Consider the following 17785-nt stretch of genomic DNA (forward strand, 5'->3'; position numbering starts at 1 on the left):
GGTGCAGGCTGTGCATTGCGGGGTGTAGACTCGGGTGCAGGGTGCAGGCTGTGCATTGCGGGGTGTAGACCCGGGTGCAGGGTGCAGGCTGTGCATTGCGGGGTGTAGACCCGGGTGCAGGGTGCAGGGTGCAGGGTGCAGGCTGTGCATTGCGGGGTGTAGACTCGGGTGCAGGGTGCAGGCTGTGCATTGCGGGGTGTAGACTCGGGTGCAGGGTGCAGGCTGTGCATTGCGGGTGTAGACTCGGGTGCAGGGTGCAGGGTGCAGGGTGTGCATTGCGGGGTGTAGACTCGGGTGCAGGGCGCAGAGTTCAGAGTTCGGGGCGCACGCTGCGCATTCCTCCGCGCCAGCAGGGGGCGCCGGGCTGGCCGGCGCGGGGCAGTGGCGGCCATGCAGGTACCGGGCGGGCGGCGGGCGCGGGACGGGGTCGGGTCGGTGCCGCCCGGGACGGGGATCCCCGGTCCCGCGGGGGTCCCGGCCCGGGGCGGGGTTTTGCCGGCGCTGTGCAGTAACGGCGGTGCCCGCAGGCGGCGGCGCAGGGCTCGAAGGCGGCGGCGCAGGAGCTGGTGAAGTTCGTGAACCGCAGTCCCTCGCCGTACCACGGTGAGCTCCGCCCGCTCCCCTCCCCGGCCCTGTTCCCCTTCCACGCGGGCCGCCCTGACGGCTCTTCCCCCCACAGTGGTGGCCGAATGCCGCAGCCGGCTACTGCAGGCCGGCTTCCAGGAGCTGAAGGAGACGGAGCACTGGGACGTGCGGCCGGCGCAGAAGGTGGGCCCGGCTGGGACGGGGCAGCGGGAGCTGGGGGTGGACGGGGCGCCTCACCCCTCACCTCTGCCCTTCTGCTTCCAGTACTTCATCACCAGGAACTACTCCACCCTCATCGCCTTTGCCGTCGGGGGCCAGTTCCAGCCCGGGAATGGGTTCAGCCTGATAGGGGCTCACACCGACAGCCCCTGCCTCAGGGTAAGGTCACCCGGCTGGGTGCTGAGTCCTTCTCTGGGGTCCTCCAGTTTCACGCCACAAGCAAAAACTATCCTGACTACCCCGGTACCCTGCAGCATCATTATTGGCTCCCTACACCTCCCAAATCTGTCACCCAGAGCAGACCCTGCATTGCTCTGCCTGTGCTGTCTCCTCTATGTCCTGTGTCCTGCAAAGCCCCACAAAGGATGCTGTGAAGCACCCTGTGCTGGCAGCATCAGCGATGAGGCTCTGGGCATGTGCTGCTCAGTTCCCACCAGCTGCCTGGTCCCCTGCACTTCATGGTGCCAGCAGTGACACCTCTGCTGTTGCCCAGGTGAAGCGTCGCTCTAAGCGGGGACAGGTGGGCATAGTGCAAGTTGGTGTGGAGACCTATGGAGGAGGCATCTGGAACACCTGGTTTGACCGCGACCTCACGGTGGCCGGGAGGGTGATCATAAAGGTGAGTCTGATTTAGGGCATGCACTGTGTGATAGCTGTGTGTCTCTGGGACTGGGTCACTGACCCCCACACAGAGTGGAACCTGCTGCAGCCTCTCAGCTCTGCAGGCCTGGCCCCAGAAGCCCTCCTTGTGTTTCAGGACCCAGCCACGGGGCGCCTGGAGCAGCGCCTGGTACGTGTGGAGCGGCCCGTCCTCCGCATTCCTCACCTGGCCATCCATCTGCAGCGCAACATCAATGAGAGCTTTGGGCCCAACACCGAGCACCACCTGTAAGGCCTGGCTCAGCCCTGACCCCTGGCCAGCCCTTGGGAGAGCTGGGACCCAGCTAGACCAAAGCCCCACCTTAGCTCTCCCTTTGGCAGCCACTCATTGCAGTGGGGAGATCTGGAGTGGCTTTTAGCACCGTAGAGTCCTTCCAGGAGATGCTTTCAAGCATAGGTTTTGGGAAAGGACACTGGGGTGTCCTGAGATGGCACAACAGATTTGTCCTTAAAATGTACATTCTTGCTGCATCCAGCATAGCAGTCACTCCCTGCAGGAACAAGGCAAACACCCCAGGAAGGGTTGGTGGGGTGTGACCCAAGCAGGTCAGGTGAGCAAAGCTCTGGGAGCTAATGTTGCTGACCCCCACAGGGTTCCCATTCTGGCCACTGCAGTGCAGGAGGAGTTGGAAAAGGAGGTGCTTATGGAGTCCACACCCTGCAGTGCTGCGGCCCAGGTGAGCTGCGTGCCAAGGATCAGCAGGGACACTTGCAAGGACCTTGTCACCTTTGCTTTTGAGTCCTCAGGGACCTGCCACCTGCTTCCCCTTCTCCTTGTGGAGAAGCTGGTAACCTTCCACTCTGTCTCACAGCTGTGTACACAGCACATCTGCTCAGCCAGCTCTCTCTTCTCACCTTTGCCTGCAGCCAGTGTGGAAGGGCTGCATCTCCCTGAGGGGACAGGGCAGGGAGGGGTGCTGGCACAGGGGCATAGAGCTGTCCTCAGTGAGGTGGAGGCTTGAACAGACAGAGAGAGGACTCTGCCAACATAAGCAGGGTCAGGGACAGCTTTGCTTAGGGAAACTGGGAGTTTCTCCAACCATCCACTACCTGCCCTGCCTGCAGCTCTGCTTTTTTCACAGGCAGAGCGGCACAGCCCTGTTCTGCTTTCACTGATCTGCCCCCAGCTGGGGGTGAAGCCAGAGCAGATTGTGGAACTGGAACTATGCCTGGCAGATACGCAGCCAGCGGTGAGTAAGGGCAGGAGCCTCCCTCTGTCTGTGCACAGCCTACAGGCTGGCACTACGCAGGTGTTACCTGGCACATGTCCTCTGTCCACGCCTGAATGGAACAAGAGGAAGCTGATCCTGAGTGGCAGATATAAGGGTACTGGAATGAGGACCCCAGTGGCAGGTACACAGGCCTGTGCCTTACTCCTCTTGGCTCTCTGCAGACGCTGGGTGGTGCCTTCGATGAGTTCATCTTCTCTCCACGTCTGGACAACCTGCACAGCTGCTACTGTGCCTTGCAGGTGAGAGGGAAAAGAACCTGGAGGCTGCTGCATGGCTTCCATGCACCCAAGCTCAGCTTTGGGCTGACCAAAGGCTCTGCAGGGAGTTCTGTTCTTGTGGAATGGATCTAGATTGTTGGAGGACCTGGAGTTGGATGCCTCCTTTGGTGGGTGTGTGGGATTCCCAGCAGTTCCCAGGGGTGACTCCTGCTGTCGCTGGGCAATGTGTGTGCCCACAGCTCCCTTCCTCCATGCTTTGGGCTTTCTGGGGGATTTCCTGATGGCTCAGTCCTGAGATTCCCAGGATGGAGTGGCACTCAGGCTGGTCTCCATTCCCCCCTAACCCTGCAGGCCTTGATTGACTCCTGTGCATCACCCTCGTCCCTCTCCCAGGAGCCCAATGTGCGTCTCATTGCGCTGTATGACAACGAGGAGGTGAGCGAGGGGTGCAGACATGGGGGGGCTGGCACCAGAAGGGGCTCCATGTTCTCTGCTCTTCCCCAGCCATGCCTAGCAGGAGAGACATCCCACACTCCAGTGGAGGAAGCAGGGATTTGCTTACACCCACATGGAGCATGGCCCAGGCAGGGGTAGGAAGCACTGGTGTGGTAGGAAGGTGCTTTGCTGGCTTTAGGGAGCGCCCTGTCACTCATCTGGCCCCTGTGGTGCTGTGGGGTAGTGCTGATGGTGATCCTTGGCAGGTAGGATCAGAGAGTGCACAGGGCGCAGAGTCCTTGCTAACGGAGCTGGTGCTGCGCCGCATCTCAGCATCGCCACAGAACTTGACAGCATTCGAGGAAGCAGTGGCCAAGTCCTACATGATCAGTGCTGATATGGCCCACGCTGTGCACCCCAATTACGTGTGAGTAGTCTGAGCCGTGCCACAGGCAAGGGCGGTCTGCCCTTCCACTTGTGGGATGTATCCCCATCACTCCCCAGGTAGTACAGCCAGAACAGTCCTTGTTGCAGCAGGGAGGGAAGGCTATAGTGTGGAACTCTTCCTTCTCTTTTGCAGGGACAAGCATGAGGAGAATCATCGTCCAGCCTTCCACAAGGTGAGGGCAGCCATCTGATCTAGGATGGTTGCAAAGCTGTGGATTGCCCAGCTGCTCACATGGGACAACTCGGGAGCATTCAAATGGGAACCATTTATCCCACAATGGGATTTGACTATGCCACATGTCTGATGTTAATCACTTGGGATCCTAGTCTTGTCTGTACAGCTCCTCCCTGCTCTGAACTGGGGCTGTCCCCATGGAAACACTATCTCCATCCCCATGGGCTCACCCAGGAAAGGGAGAATGGTCTGATATGTTGGGGTGGTACGGCATTGCCTGGGCATGGGTGTTTCTGGGGCCACTGACTATTCCTGGGTCCCATCATGGGCCTGCAGTGCCTTCCTCTGTGCAGGGCCCTGTCATCAAAGTGAACAGCAACCAGCGCTACGCCTCCACAGCTGTCACTGAAGCCGTAATCCGGGACATTGCCGCCCGCGTGGGTGTCCCTCTGCAGGTGAGCAGGGCAGGGCTAGGCTTCAACTCGAACATCAGGAGTTTGGGCTGCAGCCCTGCCCCTGGCTTCATCAGAGAGGGCCTGTGCCAAAGCTCCAGCCCTGTTACCATGTCTGACCCCACTGGGGTCTCTGTGCTGCCTGTTGCTCTGGGGCTTCAGCTCCAGGACTGCCTCAGGGGGCATGCTGGTGAATAGGATGGGAGCCTGGCCTGAATGTGTCCTGTCTCTGGAGCTGGTGTGGGTTGGTGCTACTTCCCTGTCCCAGGTAGCTTCCCTTCAGGGCTGAGGGCCCATGTGGGGGCCGTGGGGCATCACGTGGAGCTGCTGAGGTCTTGCCCCCATGCAGGAGTTCATGGTGCGCAATGACACACCCTGTGGCACCACCATCGGCCCCATTCTGGCCTCCCGCCTGGGGCTGCGTGTGCTGGACATCGGCTGCCCTCAGCTGGCCATGCATTCCATCCGAGAGATGTGCTGCACCTCAGGGGTGCTTCAGAGCATCACCCTCTTCAAGGTGAGCCCTGTGTCCCCCATCCTGTGCTAAAGCATGCTCCCTGCTGCTCTACATCTCCCACATCCCAATGTCCCTATCCAATCCCTGCTTTGGAGCCGAGCCCAGCCGTCCCACAACTCCCCAGCCCTCTAGAGCAGCTCAGGTACTGGCTGCTTCCGGAGGTGCCCCCTCTCATCCCAGCCTTCCCCGGTGATTGCCATCCCTAAGTAGTTCCTATGGCAACCGGTGCTAGCCTTGAGTCAGCGATGGGTTACTATGGCGACGTGGTCCTGCTCTCTGCGAGTAGCTGCCTACTATGACGCTGTGACAGGGAGCTGCTGCCTGCCCCCACCACCTGTCCCCCCACCCGGCACCAGCTTTGCTCAGTTCACCCCGACAGCCTCTTTTCTTCCAGGGTTTCTTCGAGCTCCTGCCGACGGTCAGCAGCAGCCTGGTGGTCGACTGAACATGGCAGTGAAGGAGTAGCAGTGGATTTAGTCCTGGGGCCATTAAAGCATTTCTGGCTCACCCACGAGTGGTCCATGACTGTGGCTTGGGCTGACGTACGTGGCTCCCCCTGGGGACTCCCATGGCTCCCACCCACCTGTGCTCTTCCCTGGAATCCTGAGCGAGACCTATTCACTCATCGACAATTCCTTGTCGAGGGGTGCTGGGGGTCCCAGCTAAGGGGCAGAACAAGGCTCGGCTCCTGCCCAGGGAGAGCTGGTGGGAGGATATCCCGTGTCGTGCAGTGCTGGGGCCGCCCCTTTCCCCAGGAATGAGCCTGCCGTGTGCGCGGGCACCAGACCTGAAGCTGCTCGCTGGGGCCGGGACAGAGGGTCCCTGCACGGGCCGGGGGCTGCCCTCTCCCGGCGGCCGGTGCCCGGGCGGTGCCGCGGGGCGGGGTACGAGGGTGCGGCTCCGCGCTCGCCGCTCATTGGGCGGCTCTCAGGGGCGTGTCCCACGGGGGAGCCAGTGCGGCCGCAGGGCTGGGAAGGGCCGGGCGCTGATTGGCGGGGGCACCGCTGGCGCTGTGGCACACCCCCGGGGGGCGTGGCTCGCCCCCGGGGACGCTGCGATTGGCGCGGCGCTCGGCCGCCTCTCCCCGGAGCGAGGCGTGATTGGCCCCGCTGGACAGCGGGGGGCGGGAGCGCGGCGCTGGGGGCAGCCGCGCGGGTCTGTGATTGGCCGCGGCGCGGGGGGGCGCGGCTCCGCGGCAGCGCTCAGCGCGCCATTGGCGGGGCGGCGGCGGCGGGCGGGGCGCGCGGCGCGGCGGGGCGCGGGTTGGCGGCGGCGGCGGGGGCGCGGCCGGCGGGTGCGCCATGGTGCGGCCGTGAGCGGAGCATGGGGCGGCGGCTCCTCCGGGCGCTCCTCTGCCTCCTCCTCCTGGCCGGCCGCGGGCAGCTGCGTGACGGCACCGCCGCCGCCGCCACCGCCGCACACGGTGAGACCGCGACCCCGGGCAGGGCGGCTTTGCCCCGGGCTGCGCGAGGGCCGGAAGGAGATTCCCGGGGAGTGGCGGGGCACGGGACTCCGCGGCCGGTGCGGTTGCCGTCGCTGTAGGGTGCTGTCACGGCAGCAGCGGCGAGTCCGGCTCCTGGGACAGGGCGGCCCGAGACCGGCACCGCGATGCGCCATTGGCACCGAGGGCGCCCCTCTCCCGGGGCTGCCGGGCCGGTGGGTGTGCTAATGCCCGGGGCACCCCGCCGGCTGTAGAGTTGCTGCTCCGCTGGGCCCGAGAGCTACGGGTTCAGAACGGTGCTTGCTCATGCCCGGGGCAAAGCCGGTGCCTGAGGTTGCCGCAGGGATGGGGAACCCGGGCCTGAGCGTGGCTTCCTTCGAGACCCTACCGTGCCGCCCTTTAGCTGCCCTCCGCCTGTAAGTGCGGCCCTCTCGGGCTGGTCCACCCGCTCTTCTCCAGGTCGGTCCGTGTGGTCCGTGCTTGGGGCTCTCGGGGATCCGAGTGTCGTTGTCGATAGCAGGGCTGCAGCCTCCCGGCATGGCACGGCACGGCACGGCCCCGGCTCCGCTGACTCACTACCGGGAGCCCGAGGCTGCTTCGCCCCTCGTCATCCAGCGGCCCGGGAGTGCCGGGATGGATCCGGCTGCACCGCGGGGGCCCCGCTGCCCCCGCGAGCAAGCAAGGAACGGTTCCGGGACGGCCGCGGCCGAGCACCGTCGTGGCCGGGAGAGCCTCCCTGAGCTGGGGCCACCGCCCCTCCCGGCGGAGCGGGGCGTCTCGGCGGGAGAGCGCTGCGCCGCTTCAGCACCGCGGACAGCGCCGGCCTTGCCGCCCCGGCCCGGTCCCGCTGCCGCCGTCCCTGGGGTCTCCCCTGGCGCTGGGGTCCTGTGCTCCGCACCCGCGTGGCCTCCGCCCCGGGCGACGCTGGCCTGAGGGTGCCGGCGTCTCGAGGACCCTCATCCCCACTAGCCCCCTTCCCCCGCGGCGGGCTTGACGGGCCCCTCCCTCCCCTCCCCCCGGTTGTTTTCTCGTTCCTTCCTTGCCATCCGGGGCTGAGTCATCGCCTGCTGCCGTCTCGCTGCTGACGGTCTTGGACCGAAACGGGGGGGGAGAGAAAGGGGGAAGCCGCCCCCTGCCCAAGTGCTGCCCGCCGAAGGGGTTGGAGCGGTACACACCCCATACCCCCAACACCACTACATCCATGCTTTGGGGTCTGCCTCGCAGGGAGAGTGGATTCCAGTGTCAATGGGTTGCACCTCTTCCTCGTAGTACCACATGTAGGAGGGCAGCAGATGTGGTTTTGCACGTCTCTGCTGCTTCAGTCTTACCTTCCTTACTGCCAGCACCCCAAAAAACTCTAGGCCTTTGCCACTCTCCAGAGCCAAGGGCATACTTTCTATACAGCCCCCATCTTGTCTCCGAGGGGCAGCGAGCCTCTGCCATGGGCTACAAAGCTGTGTCCCCTCCCACCATCACCACATTGCATTCCTGTGCTGCTTTTCTGGAGTGTAGGGGTCCCCCAAGCAGCTGGTGATGGGTAAATTCCATTGGAGTCCCCCTTGGATGCTGTGCTGACTGGTCTGTCTGTCTGTCTGTCTGTCCCAGGCTGCCTGTTTGACCGAAGGCTGTGCTCCCCGCAGGAGGTGTGTGTGCAGGGTAAGTGGCTAGCGGGGGTGCACGGATCCCCTCTCCCTTCCCAAGTGTGTGTGAAGGGTACAGGGATGCCTTGCAGGGGAACCTCGGGTGCAGTGCAGGGGGGCATGGCAGGAGAAAGGTGGGGCTGTGCCTGGAGGTCCTCACATCAGTCTGTTTGTTCATCCGGTCCCGCTGTCTCCCTTCTCTTGCAGATGGGCTGTTTGGGCAGTGCCAGGTGGGCTCAGTGCAGGACAGACCCTACTTCCAGGTCACATCTCCCGTGCTCCAGCGTCTGCAGGATGTCTTGCGGCATCTCATGGCACAAGGTGAACGGGGAAACATGGGGGAAGTCGCTGTGACCCTGCAGGGAAGGGGTGTCGGGTAGAATTGCCTAGTGGCTCTAGAACTGTGTGCAGTCTTGCCAACCCAGGGGCCAGGGTGGGCTGAGGAGGAGTGGGGTCAAACCCAGGCCATGGGACACAGGTCAGAATACCAGGATGGCATCCCATGCACTCACACCATGGTTCCCAGGCTGCCTCCATGTCTCACAGCCTCCTCCCATGACAGGGCTCTCGTGGCAGGATGGCATCACCCAGTATGTGATCTCTCAGGAGATGGAGCGCATCCCCCGCCTCCGCCTGCCACCCTCCCTGGAGCCGGTGGCCAGGGACAGGTAGGACAGTGCCAGGAGAGCTCAGTGGAGCGGCAAGGACTTTGTCTCCCAAACGGGATTTAGGGGAGGGACTTCCCCCTTTACCCAGGTGAGTTACGCCAGCGCTGTTTGCCTTCGAGGTTCCTGCCTCTCCGCAGCGAGTCCCGGCGAGCCCCACTAGCCCCAGACCCTGGTCTGCCAGCACCTCAGCATTTGGAGCAGCCCCCACCACTGTTGCTCTCCCCTCTGGTGCAGCGGTACCTGGAGCACATCCTGCTGCCCTCCCCACCCCAGCTGGGGTATGAGGAGGCTCTGCTCAATCCCTACTCCTACCACAAGGTAAGTTGCGGGATGAGCCCTTTCTCCTGAGCAGTAGAGATTGGTGGGGAGCTGCTGCACTCCCAGCACCCTCCTGCTGGTGCTGGAATACTCCCTACCTCCACTATGGGGTGACAGGGAGCTGTGGGGTTTGACGTGTGTTTTGGTTGCAGTTCGGCTATCAGGATGGTACTCACCAGCATCCCAGCGGCTCAGCCAGGCAGAGCTCTGAGACCTCCTCGCTGCTGGGCCGGGTCCCTGCCCAGACCCTTTTTGGGGCAGGCCCTGTGCCCTCCTATGGCGGGCAGCCAGGAGTGGATGGGGGGCATCTTTTCCAGGACTTGGGCATGCTTTCCCTGCCCAGAGAGAAAGCTGGCCGCCTGGACCCTGCCAGCACCAGGCTTCACCACAGCTTGCGGCTCCCCAGTGACTACAGAAACATGGAGGAGAGGGAGCAGCAAGCACCCTTGGCTGCCCAGCCACCCTCGGCACAGACGGGTACCTTGTTCTCCAGCCAGGCACCAACCCTTGTCCCTATCCTGTACCCACAGCCACGAGTTCCTCATGGCTCACACTTTCCCTCCTTTTTGGGTTTATGCCCATGGGCAAAACATACCCTCAACCCCACCTGCTCCATCTGCTTCATCCCTGGCCCCTGGTCTCCATGCAGATGCAGAGCATCCAACCTGATGCTACATCCTTTTGCAGATGCTGCCCTGAAGAGACTGGCTTCTCTCCTGGCCAGCTATGGCCTGGGGCTGCCAGAACTGAGTCCCCAGCAGATAAGCAGCCTATCCACCCTCCTCCAGCTGCTCCAGAGCTCTGGTGAGCTGGGTGCAGGGATGGGACAGGCAGGAACTGCCAGCAGCAGGTGCTGTCGTGCCCTGTTTCAGGGTAGGGAGTGTTGCCTTTTGGGGTGGGTACTGTAGGACCTCTGTCTCTCTCCTTTCCAGGTGTTGCTGGCCCTGAAGTGCCCACAGCAAAACGGGTGGGTTTGCAGAAGGGTGATGCTGGAGGAGGTGCCATGCCACAGGTGGGATGAGGGGGAGGAGACATTTCCCCAAGGCTCTCCTCAGAGATTCCAGCTTCTCCCTATTTCTTCCTTCAGGTGATGGAGGGGGACATGCAGCATGGAGAGGAGCCAGTGCCCCCTTCCTCCACAGTGCCACCTCCCAAAATCCCAGCCAGCAGCTCCCCAGGGGATGGAACGAAGGGCAGGGCAGCATCCTCACCAGCTCCCCGGACTGAGGCACAGCAGGGACACAGTGGGAATGCACTCGGCCCCGGCAAGCACATTGTGGTGGAGAAGAAGAGCTACACAGAGATGAAGGACGGTGGGGCACAGCAGGGCATGCGGCCACCAGACGAGTATGGCTACATCATCACAGACCAGAAGTGAGAGCTGGGGGTCAGGCAAGGGGTTCTGCATGTGTGAAGGGTCTGTATCTCCCCACCAACAGCTGTCACAGCTTCACATGCTTGACTGAACCTGTTGGGCCTTTGATAGGGTCAGGTTTCTATAAGGTCAACTCCCCCTGATCCATTCTCTACCCACAGCTCTTGTTCCATCCCAAAGCCTTTCTTTGCCAGCCCACGCCAAGGCCAGAGCTCACTGTTGCAGGATGGAAGGCTGGGAGTGAGTGTGCACAAGTGTCTCTGTGCACACTCCTGTGCAAGGAGGGGGTCAGCTCACCCCCACCAGCACACATTGCCACACTCTTACCTCCTGCCCACCCTGACACCTGCTCTTGCTGTGTGCTTGGGACTCCCTGAGCCTGCCTGTCCCTGTTCCCTGACTGTGGAGAGCATGGGGCTGTTCCCTCGCCCTTGCCACCCGCTCCTCACCCTGACACTGTCCCCACAGGCCCCTGGGGCTGGCTGCTGGCGTGCAGCTGCTGGAGCTCCTAGCCAAGCACCTCCACCTCTCCACCGCCAGCTTCATCAACATCAGGTGAGGGGACTGGTGCCATGGGGTGCTGCAGCCTCAGCCCTGGCCGTGGGAGGGACTGGGCTGTGGTGAGGGTGGGTAGGGATTCTGCATTTCCATATCTCACACTGTGTCCCCCCTCTCCCCGGCAGCGTTGTGGGTCCTGCACTTACCTTCCGCATCCGGCAGAACCCCCAGAACTTTTCACTGGCAGATGTGGCCAGCCAGACTGGTGAGTTGAGCGGTGTCCCGCTGATCTTGTTCCTCTCTTCCCCTCCCAGTTGTGGGGTGCCTCTTCCCAGGGACCAGGAAGAGAGGGCTCCTGCCATACGTCCCTCTGCTGAACTGGGGAGCTGGTGGGCAGCTGTCAGAGCTATCCCTTGGCTCTGTTTCTGGGGGGCTTTTGTGTGGAGGGGAAGCATGCCTCTGACCATCTCCTCCCTGTCCACAGAGCAAGTGAAGGGAGAGCTGGAGCACGAGCTGGGCCTGAAGATTGTGCAAACAGGAGTGGGAGAGGTAGGAGTGAACGAGGATTCTGTCCCTAGGGGCTGGGGTGGCCAGGGATAAGGGAGTGGGGATGCTGACACTGGGTACAAGCCAGGAGCCCCCTGTCCTGGTGTACAAGGGTCTTTGTGAGTGAGCTGTCCCTCCAGGTCTGTAGGGCAGCTTAAGAGTAGAGGAGACTGGGCAGTGTTTGGGATGCTGTGTTGGATGCTGTGTTGTTGTCCAGCCCTGTGTTGGAGGACCCCTGTTGCAGACTGCTCCAGTCCTGTCTGTCCATCATCCCCCTCTGCTGCCTGGCAGCATGATCCTGCCCAGGGTTCTTGGCTCTTTTCAAAACAAAAGCTCTGCAGTGTTTGAAGGTGGTTTGAGAGGGACTCCCAGAGGCTTTTCTTCCCCCCAAGACTGAGGGGCTGTGGGCTGTATCCCTCAAGGCTTATCTTCACCCTTGCCTCCCGCCAGTCTGCACACCCATCTCAGCTGTGGCCTGGGTACCTGAGCGCTGAGATGTTCCCAGAGCACCCCACAAACCATAGCTAGGCAGGCAAAATGCCATCATATCCCTAGAGAATGGCAAAGCAACTGGAGGCAGAAATGGAACAGGAACCATCTGTTTGGAAAGGGGTTACCCCTCCCTGTGCTCCTCTGGGGAGCAACAGGAACAATCTCCTGGGGCGGGGAGCAGGGGTTGGAGATACGGACCAAGCCTGGCTCCCGTGTTTGCAGCCTGAGGAGGAAAAATGGTGTAGCATATCCCCAGGCCAGTGTCCCCATTTCTCACTTCTTGTCATGTGAGCAGGGAGGAAGGAAGGAAGAGAGAACTTTGCAGGAGGCCATGAAGAGGGGGTGGCCTGGCCACTGAGGCAACCTGTCTCTATCAGCAATATTCAGAGTGTGTCTATGGCAATGCCTTTTGATGAGGCAGGTGGCAAGAACTGGGAGAGATATCAGAGATGGAGTTCAGAGGAAGCTGATGCAACTTTGCAAGCCCCCTTCTGCACTGACCTTCCTAGTTCTAACCAGCTTGTGCTTTTCCTTCATTCCCTCCTGTCTGAACTTGATGGGACTGGTGCAGGATTTGAGAAAGAGGGATGTAGGAAGGCAGGGAGACTGCGGGACCTGGGCAGGCCTTGGGAGAGAAATCCCTTCTGCCCCCCTAGTTCTGCTGACACCTCCAGAGGCTGCAGGGCTGCTCCTGCTTGGGTGTCCTGGTGATCTGTGAGGTGCTGGGCCCAGTGGGTGCCCTGGCTGCAGGACTGGCTGGACCCTGATGGCAGTCGGGTGCTGGGGGGCAGGTGACAGCAGGGACTCCTAGGCTGGGGACATCCCCAGGCAATTATGATGATGTAGTTGATGATGGTGCAGTGTTCCCTCGGTAACCTCATCAGGCTTATAGCCAATGGGAGGCTGTGGCAATGAGGTAATGCAGGGCTCTGATAGCTCATTGGGCACAGGATGTTTGAATTGGTGATGCCCCAGCATCTCTGTGCTGCCCTAGCTGAACCTAGGCAGTCGTGGCATTGACAGAAAGGCCTTATCCAGCAAGGCCTGAGCAACATCCTGTTGCAGCATGGGACTGGAATGGAGGTGCAGGGTGCAAGGTGGCAGGGGCTGCTCTGTGTCCTAACTGAGGAGGGCAACAAGGAGGACTTGTCCCCTAGCTGCTGCAGCTGGGATGGTACCAGCAGTGCTGGCAGTGCTGGCATATTCCCCACCCTGCCTCCCTCAATGTTCTGCTGTGGAGCAGGGGAGAGCCATCCTCAGCTGGGAGAGTCCCCTAGGAGTAGCACACCCAGCGCTGTAGTTGCCTATCCTATGCCATTAATTCCTTGGGCTGAATTTGGCCCTTTTCGATCTCCTGGGAAGAAGGAGGTCGTGGAACCAAAGTTCTAAGGGGCTACTGCCTGCCTTGTAGAAGGGCAGTCCAGGCTGGGTCTGCCTCAGCGGTAGCCCTGAGTGCTAGAAGAAGGGAAGCAGTACATCACTGCTACCTGGGCTTAGCCAGGCTACTCCAGCTCCAGGGACACCGCTGTAGCAGTGCCCCACATGACACATAGGTGGGTGCACTCTGCCTCACCCCAGTGACACCAGCTCTGCCCCAGCTGAGGGTGCTGGGAGAATCAGCACCCTCAGGAAGGGGAAAGAGGAGCCCTTGCTCTGTTCTAACCCACAGCAACCACAACATGCAGCAGAATAGGGTCTCTGCCCCACCCCTAGCCCCATGCTAACTAACCCTTACTTGCCTTGGTCCCCAGCGAAATGAGGCTGCTGCCTACTCACGCCCATCCCGCTTTGGATACGGCTTCCACTCGGTGCTGCTGACCTTCATCACGCTGGCCTGCATGGCAGTCATTGCCATCGCAGTGTCTGCGGCCTTCTGCCTCCGGCGCCACGCCAAGCAGCGGGAGAAGGAGCGCCTGGCCGCCCTGGGGCCAGAGGGTGCTGCTGACACCACCTTCGAGTACCAGGTAGGACCCTGTGGGATGTGGGACCCTGCAGGATGTGTCACTGCTACGTGTCAGCATCGTTCGGGGTGCATGGAGCTGCCCTATGGCAGCGCTGTGGCCAAGGGGCATGGCTCTTGCTGGGCTTCCCCAGGAGCTGTGCCGCCAGCACATGGCTGCCAAGTCTCTCTTTGGCCGCACTGAGGCACCGGCAGCACCAGCGGAGACTTCAAGGGTCAGCAGTGTCTCATCCCAGTTCAGCGACGCTCCACAGCCCAGCCCCAGCTCCCACAGCAGCACACCCTCCTGGTGTGAGGAGCCTGTCCAGTCCAACATGGACATCTCCACTGGACACATGATCCTGGTGAGCCAGCCTGGAGGGGTGCCAGCCCCCTCCCCAGCCCTGCGTCTGCCCCTCTGCTGCTCGGCTGACTCCCGCCCCTCTGCCCCAGGCCTATATGGAGGACCACCTCCGCAACCGGGACCGGCTGGCCAAGGAGTGGCAGGCACTCTGTGCCTACCAAGCTGAGCCCAGCGTCTGCTCCATCGCCCAGAGTGAAGCCAACCTGAAGAAGAACCGCAACCCCGACTATGTGCCCTGTGAGCATCCCAGTCAGGGACCAGCTGTCCTGCCAGAGCAGGGTGTGGGGCATGAGGACCCTCAGGGCCATGGCTCATTGCAGCATTAGCGTGCCTGCAGCTCCTCTAGCCACTGACCAAATCTCCTGGCCTGTTCCCCCAGATGATCATGTGCGGATCAAGCTGAAAGCCGAGAGCAACCCATCCCGCAGTGACTTCATCAACGCCAGTCCAATCGTGAGTGATCACTGGGGGCTCCTGCCCTGCCACCCTGCTCCTTGATGTGCCCAGCCCAGGTGAGGTTTTCACTCTGGAATGGAGCTGGGCTGAAGTTACATCCCTGAGGGCTACAGATGTGAGCTTTGTGCCTGTCCCATTGCTCAAACAATTGTTAAATCCCATTTTCCTCCTGGCTGGGGCACCTGAATCTCCCTTCCCAACCTTTCTATCACTCCTGGAGTATCTTCCTACTCCTTCAAGTGTCACCAACCCCTGGCTGAAGAGTGTGAAGTCCGATACCCCCTTTCTTGCTCCAGATTGAGCACGACCCACGGATGCCAGCGTACATTGCCACGCAGGGGCCGCTGTCCCACACTATTGCTGACTTCTGGCAGGTGAGTGTCATGCAGCTGTGCCAGCCTATTGAGGTCCCTTTGTGTGCTGCCCACAAAGTGGGTCACAGGGGCTTGCCTGCCCTCCCACCTGGGCTGTCCCCCAGCAGTGAAACTCCCTTTGCCTTGCCCACAGATGGTGTGGGAACATGGCTGCACTGTCATCGTCATGCTGAGCCCCCTGGCTGAGGACAGTGTCAAACAGTGTGACCGCTACTGGCCGGATGAAGGCTCCTCTCTTTACCACATTTATGAGGCAAGTGTGGCAGGGAGCCTGCGGCATGGAGCATCCTCCAGCCCCTGTCCCCATGAGCGCAGCCCCCTTGCCTGGCACTGATGCCCATGGTCCACCTCACTTGGGCAGGTGAACCTGGTGTCAGAGCACATCTGGTGCGAGGATTTCCTGGTGCGCAGCTTCTACCTGAAAAATGTGCAGTCGCAAGAGACCCGCACCTTGACGCAGTTCCACTTCCTCAGCTGGCCAGCCGAGGGCATCCCCACCACTACCCGGCCCCTCCTTGACTTCCGCAGGTGAGCACACACCTGGCACTGTGCCAGCCCTTGGGGAGCCAGCAGTGATCCCAAATGCAGGCCATTGATGGGCGAGGACATTGCTGCCACAATGATGAGGGTTGGGGCCATGGCATGGACCAGGTGCAAGGGTTAGGAGGGATGGGAGGGAGCAGAAAAACAGGTTTTGGCCAACTCGGGATGAAGCTCAACAGAGTTGGGTGGACAAGAAACCTCTGGCTGAGATTGCCAGGGCTCTCCAGCCTTCACAGTGAGGGTGGGAAAGTGCACTTCCCCAGAGCTGGCATGAAGGGCAGCGCTGACCTGCGCCTTCCCGAGCCATGGGTGCAAGAGGAAATCCCCAGCCTTGAACTGGCTCTGACCCATTGCTCGCAATCCCCTACAGCCAGTGGTGTATCCCCAGCTAGCCCAGGGCAAGAGCTACAGGACTGGGACTGCTCCCAGGAAACTTGCCTGCCCAGGTCTTTAGGTCCTTGGGTGGTGGTGGGCTCTTGCCGGGCACAGGCTGCTCACTGTCCCTAGGTTGTGAGGGGCAAGAGACCCAGCCTAGGGCAGCAGGGGGGTGGTCTCTGAGCATGTCGCCCTCCTCTCAGTCCTGCTCACGCTCTCTCTCTGTCTGTCTGTGTGTCTCTGTCTCTCTCTCGCAGCTGCCGGCGTCATTTTTGTGATTTGCAGCTAGTAATCTGGCTCCAGTTGCATAGTCACAAAAGTGATCGTTGGCAGCCGTGCCTGCTGCATGGAGCATGCCAGGAGCCCCACCGGCGCCTGGCCCCCAGCTTCACACCCCACCGGACCTGAGCTGCTCCCTGGGGGTCCTGCCACTGCTTCCCTCCCCAGGCTGGGCACCTGAGGAACTGAACTCCTCTCCCTGCCCCAGCCACTTTCCACTCGTGGTCCCCATCCCATGCCCAGCACCATTATGGAGGCAGGAGGAGCCATGAGCGGGACCCCCAGGGCCACATCGTGGTGTGCTGCTGCCCTGCCCCACTGAGCACAGCGAGCACAGCCTTGACCCTGGCACAGCAGGGCACTGATCTGTTCCCCCTTATCCTTGCAGGAAGGTGAACAAGTGCTACCGGGGTCGCTCTTGCCCTATCATTGTGCACTGCAGGTACTGCAGGGGCTGGAGGGGTGTTTGGGCTTCAGGGTGACTGAAGGCTGGGACCTGCTGCCCAGGACCAGTCCCAGTGGAACCAGCTCCCCTGGACCAAGCGTGTGTGTTTTGCAGTGACGGTGCAGGCAGGACTGGGACGTACATCCTTGTTGACATGGTCCTGAACCGAATGGCCAAAGGTAGGTGCAGGGATGCACCATTTCTGCCTTGTCCATGAGCTTAGCCTGTGAACTCCCCTCCTAGCACCCCTCTCTCCCTCTGTCCCAGGGGTGAAGGAGATAGACATAGCGGCTACGCTGGAGCACATCCGAGATCAGCGGCCTGGTATGGTGCAGACCAAGGTATGTCCCAGACTGGGGATCCTCTCCCTCCCCATAAGCATGCACAGCCCCTGGGGCTGGGCTGGCAGGGACCCACATGTCTCCTGCTGTGTTCCTGCAGGACCAGTTTGAGTTTGCACTGACAGCAGTGGCCGAGGAAGTGAACGCCATCCTGAAGGCACTGCCGCAGTGATGGCGAGGAGCCCTCCCCCTCTTGTCTGCCTCCCGCCCTGCGCTTCGCACTCTCCTCACCAGCCTCTGGGGCTGCTCTCTCTGTAAAATAGTGTCTGTGCTTCTGGTTCTGTTGCCCCTGCTCCCAGGCACCCCTTCCCATCTCCCCAAGGACATTGACCTCAGGCCCTCTGTGTGCAGGAACCCCATCACACCCACTGTCACCTCAGAGGGGACAGGGATCGTGGCCCCTAAGCCTTGCGGATTGGGGCACCAGGTCGTGCTGCTGGGAGCTGGCAGGGGGAGTCCCCAGCCTGTCAGTTCTGTGTTAGCCCTCCTCCTATACCCCTGTGGGGGGCAGAAATGGGGGCAGGGGTCCTCCACAGTTGGGGAGCATGGGGTGCAGGGGGGTCTGGCCCAGCCTCACTCCAGGTCCCCTTTGTGTGCTCCCTGCCTACACACTCAAGCAAAAGAAAAATTTCTAGAGAACTATAATTTTGTATCTTGATGTGAATAAAGTTCTTGTGTCACGTTCGTGCAGCTGCAGCCAGGCCTGCCCTCTGCCTGTGTGTATTGGGATGGCACAGGGAGAAAATGTCAC

The 17785-nt window shown here is 61.5% G+C and overlaps 2 protein-coding genes across 4 annotated transcripts; both read left to right on the forward strand.

The window, feature by feature from the left end:
- Positions 1-374: 374 nt before the first annotated feature.
- Positions 375-5447, forward strand: LOC116999042 (aspartyl aminopeptidase). The gene is made up of 15 exons (XM_033065357.2): positions 375-396; positions 528-603; positions 680-768; positions 850-963; positions 1298-1423; positions 1562-1692; positions 2057-2141; positions 2547-2654; positions 2858-2935; positions 3266-3349; positions 3616-3776; positions 3930-3969; positions 4325-4426; positions 4773-4940; positions 5335-5447. Exons 1-15 carry the CDS (start codon positions 391-393, stop codon positions 5383-5385), a joined length of 1419 nt encoding a protein of 472 aa, XP_032921248.1. The 5' UTR covers positions 375-390; the 3' UTR covers positions 5386-5447.
- Positions 5448-6228: 781 nt separating this feature from the next.
- PTPRN (protein tyrosine phosphatase receptor type N) lies at positions 6229-17730 on the forward strand. 3 transcript variants are annotated; one of them, XM_033064749.2, is made up of 23 exons: positions 6229-6363; positions 7987-8037; positions 8229-8342; positions 8584-8689; positions 8809-9007; positions 9160-9484; positions 9695-9811; positions 9940-10019; positions 10095-10381; positions 10851-10937; positions 11066-11145; positions 11365-11429; positions 13670-13882; positions 14013-14222; positions 14311-14458; positions 14601-14674; positions 14974-15051; positions 15185-15304; positions 15413-15579; positions 16637-16690; positions 16808-16872; positions 16961-17034; positions 17135-17730. In XM_033064749.2, exons 1-23 carry the CDS (start codon positions 6264-6266, stop codon positions 17204-17206), a joined length of 2886 nt encoding a protein of 961 aa, XP_032920640.1. In that variant the 5' UTR covers positions 6229-6263; the 3' UTR covers positions 17207-17730. The 3 variants fall into 3 exon arrangements, with proteins under 3 accessions (XP_032920640.1, XP_032920642.1, XP_032920641.1); XM_033064751.2 differs by having other exon boundaries at positions 9325-9484; XM_033064750.2 differs by lacking the exon at positions 6229-6363 and adding an exon at positions 7555-7658.
- Positions 17731-17785: the final 55 nt, after the last annotated feature.

Source organism: Catharus ustulatus, chromosome 7 (assembly GCF_009819885.2).
Source record: "Catharus ustulatus isolate bCatUst1 chromosome 7, bCatUst1.pri.v2, whole genome shotgun sequence".
NCBI lineage: Eukaryota > Metazoa > Chordata > Aves > Passeriformes > Turdidae > Catharus > Catharus ustulatus.

Excerpts from the sequence above, each read along its gene's own strand:
- LOC116999042 (XM_033065357.2), top strand. Across the intron at positions 3,970-4,324 it reads ATCGTCCAGCCTTCCACAAG|GGCCCTGTCATCAAAGTGAA; the intron begins GTGAGGGCAGCC and ends TCCTCTGTGCAG. Across the intron at positions 4,427-4,772 it reads GCGTGGGTGTCCCTCTGCAG|GAGTTCATGGTGCGCAATGA; the intron begins GTGAGCAGGGCA and ends GCCCCCATGCAG.
- PTPRN (XM_033064749.2), top strand. The coding sequence starts at position 6,264 with ATGGGGCGGCGGCTCCTCCGGGCGCTCCTCTGCCTCCTCCTCCTGGCC. Across the intron at positions 8,038-8,228 it reads GCAGGAGGTGTGTGTGCAGG|ATGGGCTGTTTGGGCAGTGC; the intron begins GTAAGTGGCTAG and ends CTTCTCTTGCAG. Across the intron at positions 15,305-15,412 it reads CTCTTTACCACATTTATGAG|GTGAACCTGGTGTCAGAGCA; the intron begins GCAAGTGTGGCA and ends TCACTTGGGCAG.